The sequence below is a fragment of the Rhinoraja longicauda genome, chromosome 34 (genome assembly GCF_053455715.1).
Source record: "Rhinoraja longicauda isolate Sanriku21f chromosome 34, sRhiLon1.1, whole genome shotgun sequence".
In the NCBI taxonomy this organism is placed as follows: domain Eukaryota; kingdom Metazoa; phylum Chordata; class Chondrichthyes; order Rajiformes; family Arhynchobatidae; genus Rhinoraja; species Rhinoraja longicauda.
The window spans coordinates 2729224-2736839 of NC_135986.1; the positions used below are offsets into that span (position 1 = coordinate 2729224).

General features: G+C 52.7%; 1 protein-coding gene across 1 annotated transcript; it reads right to left on the minus strand.

Moving 5' to 3' along the window:
- Positions 1–6563: 6563 nt before the first annotated feature.
- Positions 6564–7616, minus strand: LOC144609509 (P2Y purinoceptor 3-like). Its single transcript, XM_078427997.1, has one exon. The coding sequence runs from the start codon at positions 7614–7616 to the stop codon at positions 6564–6566; it is 1053 nt and encodes a 350-aa protein (XP_078284123.1).

The following is a 7616-nucleotide window of genomic DNA, read 5'->3' on the forward strand; positions in this document are numbered from 1 at the left end:
TCTATACATTGTGGACGGCTCGATTGTAATCATGTATTGTCTTTCCGCTGACTGGTTAGCACACAACAAAAGCTTTTCACTGTACCTTGGTATATGTGACATATGTTTAACTCTCTGAGTTACTCCAGCACTTTGAGTCCATCCAAGGAACTGCAGATACTGGTTTATTTTTAAAAAAATTAAAAAGTGCTGGAGTAACTCAGCCGGTCAGGCAGCATCTCCGGAGAAAAGGAATAGGTGACGTTTGGGGTCGAGACCCTTCTTCTGACGAGAAGGCACAGCCTCGGAATAAATGGACATTCTTTTAGTCAGAGGGTGGCGAATCTGTCGAATTCTTTGCCACAGAAGACTGTGGAGACCAAGTCAATGGATATTTTTTAAGGCAGAGATGGATAAATTCTGGGTTAGTGCAGGTGTCAGAGGTTATGGAGAGAAGGCAGGAGAATGGGGTTAGGAGGGAGAGATAGATCAGCCATGATTGAATGGTGGAGTAGACTTGATGGGCCAAATGGCCTAATTCTGCTCCTTTCACTTATGATCTTGCGTGGGGAGCGTGGGGAGCGAGGCGCAGTAAACAATTCAGGTTGATGACCAATTATCACAACACCTCTGGGGATTGAGCCCAGCGACAGACCAGCATGGTCAGCCATGATTGAATGGCAGAGTAGACATGATGGGCTGAATAGCCTAATTCTACTCCTATTCCTTATGATTGCATTATATGTCGTGCCTGGGGGGGGGGGAAAGTAACACATGGGTGAGCATCAATGGGCTGAATGGCCTTTGACATGACCTTTCTTGGGTTGGCACGGATGACTTCCTGTAAGGACCCAAACAGTCCTTCCAGGTGAGGCAGAGGTTCACCTGCACCTCCTCCAACCTCATCTACTGTATCCGCTGTTCCAGGTGTCAACCTCTCTACATCGGCAAGACCAAGCGCAGGCTCGTTTCACTGAACACCTCCGCTCAGTCCGTCTTAACCAACCTGATCTCCCTCCCAGTGGCTCAGCACTTCAACTCCCCCTCCCATTCCCAATCTGACCTTTCTGTCCTGAGCCTCCTCCATTGTCAGAGTGAGGCCCAGCGTAAATTGGAGGAACAGCACCTCATATTTCGCTTGGGTAGTTTACACCCCAGCGGTATGAGCATTGACTTCTCTAACTTCAGATAGTCCCTGCTTTCCGTCTCTTTCCCCTCCCCCTTCCCAGTTCTCCCACTAGTCTTCTTGTCTCCGACTACGTCCTATCTTTGTCCCGCCCCCTCCCCTGATATCAGTCTGAAGAAGGGTCTCGACCCGAAACGTCACCCATTCCTTCTCTCCCGAGATGCTGCCTGACTCATTGAGTTACTCCGGCGTTTTGTGTCTACCTTTGACTTCCTGCAAGGTGGGTGTGAACCAAACATTATAGACCAGAGCAAGATAGACCACTCGACCCTAAAAACCGTAGTGCGTCACGGCGCCATTTTAGTAGGCAGAAACTTGCAGAAACATTTAAAAAGAAAAATAACAAAAATCTGTGAGTTGATAGATGAGATATATTCTGCATTTTTATGGTATCATCACACATACTGTTCCCCCAAAACACTGATTACACTGCGAGGGGCCGAGCGGACGGCGGGTTTTGCTTACTAAAATGGTGGACGTTCCACTCCTTTGCGAACTACACTTCAGTGTAGGCCATTTCGACGGAGTGGTTCATCTTGCTCCTCTAGTATCTTTGGTGTGAACCATTGGAGGTCACCTGCTTTTGGGAACGGTCGTTCCAAGACTTACCGACGATGGAAGGACCAACAGATATATTTCCAGCGAAGATAGACAAAAAATGCCCGATTAATTCAGCGGCACAGGCAGCATCTCTGGGTAGAAGGAACGGGCGACGTTTCGGGTTGAGACCCTTCATCAGACCGAATCAAGTATTCCTTTGTCCACCGCTCTAACCACCCTTGAAGTAGCCTTTATTTTATTTCTTAAGACACAGGAGCAGAACTTGGCCATTCGGCCAATCAAGTCAACCCTAGCCAGTCTCAAGATGGCGCCCGACCCGAAACGTCACCCATCCCTTCTCTCCAGAGATGCTGCCTGTCCTGCTGAATTAATCCTGCATTTTAATGTCCGTCTTCGCTGTAAACCAGCACTTACAGTTCCTTCCTTTCCAGAGCAGAGTAGGATGGTTTGTAAGATTCACGAAGCATTGGGAAGATATCAGCATTGATCAGCTCGTGAAAGTGACCTTTACTCTCTTCACGAGTGTGCTCAACAATTTTAACTGCGTAGTCTTCTGTTGACACATGGTACATTTGGGGTTGGTCACGTAAAGACCAGTCCAACTTTTGTCACCACTGTCTTAGTTTCTCTTTTGCACGGCGTTGCCACGGCAACGTGCCTTCCTTTGATCTTTGGATGTCATCCAGCTCAGTGGATCCTTGTTCCCTGGCTTCCTGCCGCTAACTTTGCAATGAAATATCTCAAGGTTAATGGGACCTCCGTGACCGAGTTTTATTGTTTATCCTGGATAATGTTTATGTACATCCTCGGCAAAGGCACGGGACTAAGGCGTGGGGAGGGGGTGTTATTGACTCATGGAGTCCTCACGGAGCAGAAATAAGGGCGACTGCCCCACAGCGCCGGAGACCCAGGTTCGATCCCGACCACCGTTGCTTGTCTGCACGGAGTTTACATGTTCTCCCCCGTGACCTGTGTGGGTTTTCCCGAGATTTAGTTTAATTTAATTTAGAGATACAGCGCGGAAACAGGCCCTTCGGCCCACCGGGTCCGCGCCGACCAGCGATCCCCGCACATTGAAAAAGGGGCGTGGCTGTGTTCTGCAGCTGCGGCTCACCGGCAGTCTCTCCGTTTTTTTTTTGTGTTTTTTTTTTTTTTTTTTGTCATTGTTGATGTTAAATGTACGTTTTGTTTTATTTTTAATTCTGTGTATGTAGGGGGGTGGTGGGGGGGTTGGGGGAAACCTTTTTTTAAATCTCCTCCTCAACGGAGATGCGACCTTTACCGTGTCGTATCTCCGTTCGCGCAACGGCCTAACATCGTGGAGTCGGCGGCCTCCAGCTGGGATCGACCTCGAAGACTCCGGTCGCAGGGCCTGGACTTACCATCTCGGAGGCTTCGGCCGTGGGCCCTGCAGACCGCAACATCGGGAGCTCGCAGGTCCCTGGCTGGCGACCGGCTTTTGGGAGCTCCAGCCGTAGCAGCTTCGACCGCCCCGAAGCACGAGGCACGATCAACCCGCCCGCAGGCCCTTCATCGCCCTGCGTGGCTCGGCCGCAGCACTTTACATCGCCCGGTGGGGGCTCAGGACTCTCATCGCCCTGCGTGGCTCGGCCGCGGCATTTTCCATCGCCCGGTGGGGGCTCAGGACTTTCATCGGCCTGCTCGGCTCGACCCTGGGACTTTCCATCGCCCGGTGGGGGCTTCAAGGGGTTGGGAGCCTCGATCGCCTCGTGGCGCCACGGGAGAAGAACGAGGAGGAGATAAGACTTTGCCTTCCATCACAGTGAGGGTATGCCTAGAGCAATCACTGTGATGGCTGTTTTGTGTAAAAAATTGTATCTGTGTGTCTTGTGTTCTTTAATGTCTACTGCCGGACCCTGACGTGAGAGGACGCTGGCGTTGAGTATTCGCCGCTTTTCCGTCAGGATAGTTTGTCTGTTTGTCTGTTTGTTTCTATGTTAATTGTATTTGTAAAGCGCTTTGTGCATGTGTTAAGGCGCTATATAAAATAAATATATTATTATTATTATTATTATTAACACTATCCCACACACACTGGGGATTAAAAAAAAAAAATTACCAAGCCAAATAACCTACAACCTTGTACGCCTTTGGAGTGTGGGAGGAAACCGAAGATCTCGGAGAAAACCCACGCAGGTCACGGGGAAAACGTACAAACTCCGTACAGACAGCGCCCTTAGTCGGGATCGAACCCGGGTCTCCAGGGCGCTGCATTCGCTGTAAGGCAGTATTTCTACTGCTGCGCCACCGTGACCACAGAGATCTTCGGTTTCCTCCCACACTCCAAAGACGTGCAGGTTTGTAGGTTAATTGGCGTGGTATAAATGTAAATTGTCCCTGGTGTGTGTGGGATAGTGTTAGTGTGCGGGCATCGCTGGTCAGCGCGGACCCGGTGGGCCGAAGGGCCTGTTTCTGTGCTGCATCTCTAAACTAATCTAAACTAAACTGCAGATGCTGGTTAATACGCAAAAGGACACAAAGTAAAGTCTGATTAAAGATAGTCCAATGAGGTAGATGGGAGGTCAGGATCTAGTTGGTCACAGGATGGTTCTGTGTTGGAAGAAACTGCAGGTGCTGGTTTAAACCGAAGGTAGACACAAAATGGTGGAGTAACTCAGCGGGACAGGCAGCATCTCTGGAGAGAAGGAATGGGTGACGTTTCGGGTCGAGACCCTTCTTCATTCCGTCTCTCCTGAGATGCTGCCTGACCTGCTGAGTTACTCCAGCATTTTATGAATAAAAACCTTCGATTTGTACCAGCATCTGCAGTTATCTTGTTATACTAATTGTTAGCTGTTCGTTGGGTGAAAACGAGAAGCTGGTGCGACTTGGGTGGGGGAGGGATGGAGAGAGAGGGAATGCCGGGGCTACCTGAAGTGAGAGAAATCAATATTCATACCGCTGGGCTGCAAGCTGCCCAAGCAAAATGCGAAGGAAAGAACTACAGATGCTGGTTTAAATCGAAGGTGGACACAAAATGCTGGAGTAACTCAGCGGGTCGGGCAGCATCTCTGGAGAGAAGGAATGGGTGACGTTTCAGATCTCGACCCGAAACGTCGCCCATTCCTTCTCCCCCGAGATGCTGCCCGACCCGCTGAGTTGCTCCAGCATTTTGTGTCTATTTTGAGCAAAATATGAGACGGGATGGTTCAGTTGCCTGATAACAGCCGGGAAGAAACTGTCCCTGAATCTGGAGGTGTGCGTTTTCACACTTCTGACCCCTCTTGCCCGACGGGAGAGGGAGAAGAGGGAGTGGCTGGGGTGTGAGACTGGTCCTTGATTTGTGGAGCCTCTTCTGGTTGTGCCTGCAAATCAACCTCGTGGGAAATGAAGAGAGGGCAGGAGAAGGAATGAGATACGGCAAGCAGTGAGCGCTAAACATCTCTCTTTATATAACATTTAATGCCATCCATTATTATTGTACATTTGCCACCCGGGGTGTGACAATCACAACTCCACACTGTAGGTGTTTCAGAAATCAAAACAGATCGAGCTCCATTGAGCAGAAGTCCGTCTAAACCTGCTACGGATGTAGGGAACATTTAATGCTCCAAGTCAGGTTTTAACGCTACCCCTCCCTCCCCAACCCCCCTCTGTATTGGAAGGTAAGCAGTCTAGAGAAAGGTCTCGACCCGAAACTTCTCTCCGGAGTTGCCGCCTGTCCCGCTGAGTTACTCCGGCGTTTTGTGTCTGTCTTCAATGTGCCGTTGGGTTGAAGGAAGATATAAACCACAACCGGACGAGGAGATGAGAGGCAATAAGGGTTGACCTCCTGCTCTTCCTCGTAACGATGAGCCAGGAGTCGTAGGATCTGCTCATCGTCTCCCCCTCTCTCTTATCAGAGTCACAATGTCAATGGGGGGGGGGGAAGAGTGGCAAGACCCCAACACAGAGTCTCCAATGCCAGACGGTCCCAGATGGACTTCCCAAGGGAGGGCTGGACCTCCCGAAGATGCCGCCTTTGGAGCGAGGACTTAGTACGTCCTCTCAGGAGGGGGAAGCCCAACGAGGTCTCCCTCTGAAAATAAGGGTGGATGAGATCAGTGGAGGGACAAAACCAAGTCCTTCTGAGATCAAGGTCAACTAACGAACACCCACGAAGGAGAGCAGATCATCGCCATGTCTTCCGCGGGGGTGGCCAACCATCCACAGATAGTCCCTCCTGCACCCCACCGCACCTCAGCTCACACGGTGGGACAGGAAAATGGCGGTGCTCCAACCTCTTCTGCACAACTCCATTGGCAGAGGTTCGGTTCGGTTTGTGACCTTCTCTCGGTTGTGCCAAGCCTCGTGGTGCTCTGGTAATGTGTCGGGAGGGGGGAGGGCGAGGGTTAGAAGCGTGGGGGGGTGGGCAGGGGAGGGTCGCAGGTCCAGGGATCTGCCCTCGGCTTGAGGAGTCCTCGAAACCGCCTCCTCCTTCTTCCCGCCGTTTGATGACCCGCATCCCGACAAGACCGCACTTGGCGGCTCGCCCCGACCGTTTCGCCGAGATATGGCGGAGAGGGTCAGTTCCACAAAGTCAAGTCTTCATGTATGAAGAGGTGAGGGGTGTTTGATGGGATGGGGGGAGTTGGGGGAAGGCGTGGAACCACTCGAGAGGAGGTCACGACCTCGGGGGGGGGTTGAGGGTGAGGGATGAGGAAATGGGAGCCCACCAGCCACCCATCCTCATGAGGGGAAGTTGAGAGACAGGGAATGAGGAAATGGGAGTCCACCAGCCGCCTATTCTCGTGAGGGGAAGCTGAGGGACGTGGGGGGGGGGGGGGGGGTCGAGGGGACTGGGGGAACCAACAGCGTTCTCCTCCACAGGCCCGTCTCAGGCCGGCGACGTCAGGTGGTTGAAGGGCTTGAAGATGTTCCACGAGGACTTGGAGTCGTCGTTCTTCTTGGGCTTCAGGCAGTTCTGGGGCCACTTGTCCTTGGTGAGGAAGTAGAGGAGGGCGTTGAGCCAGGCGTTGAAGCTGGCCAGCGGGCGGGTGACCTTGTAGCAGATGGTGATCACCCGCTTGGTGGTGCAGGCCACGTTGGGCACGGCCTTGTTGATGAGGAAGATGGTCTTGGTGATGTGGAAGGGCAGGAAGCAGAGGGCGAAGAGCAGGGTGATGGTGAGAATGGTCTTGATGGACTTGCGCCTCTTCTCCAGCCCCGGGGCGGCCGACTTGAACTCCTGGTTGTTGATGGTCTTGAAGATGGTCTTGATCACGCGGGAGTAGCACCAGGCGATGATGGAGAAGGGCAGGAAGAAGCCAACGGAGTGGAGGATGATGCCATACGGGACGTAGTGGGGGTACTCGGTGTCCAGGGCATCATCCCAGCAGTTGGTGGCGTTGTGACTGTCGGCCGTCTTCGCGAAGTGGAAGATGGGGCTGGTGAGGCCTAGCACCACCAGCCAGACCAGCACGCACACCAGGCGTGCCGTCTTCTTGGTCTCCATGGTGATGGTCCTCATGGGGTGGCAGATGCCCAGGTAGCGGTGGAAGCTGATGCAGGTGAGGAAGGAGATGCTGCAGTAGAGGTTGAAGTAGAAGAGGAAGCGGACCAGGCGGCAGGTGAAGTCGCCGAAGACCCAGACGTCGTGCATGATGTAGCTGGCGATGAGGACGGGCAGGGAGAGGCCGTACATGAAGTCCGTCAGGGCCAGGTTGAACATGTAGATCAGCGAGCAGTTCCACTCCTTGCGGCGTTTCAGGATGCTGCAGAGGATGATGGAGTTGAGGGCCAGGCTGAGCACGCAGGTGTAGGTGTAGCACACCGGCAGGAAGACGTACTTGTACGACTCGTCATTGTTGCAGGAGCCCGTGGGGCCCAGCCGCCCCGGCTCCCGGCCCGAGCCGTTCCCAAACGCCGCCTCCGACCCATTCTCCAACAT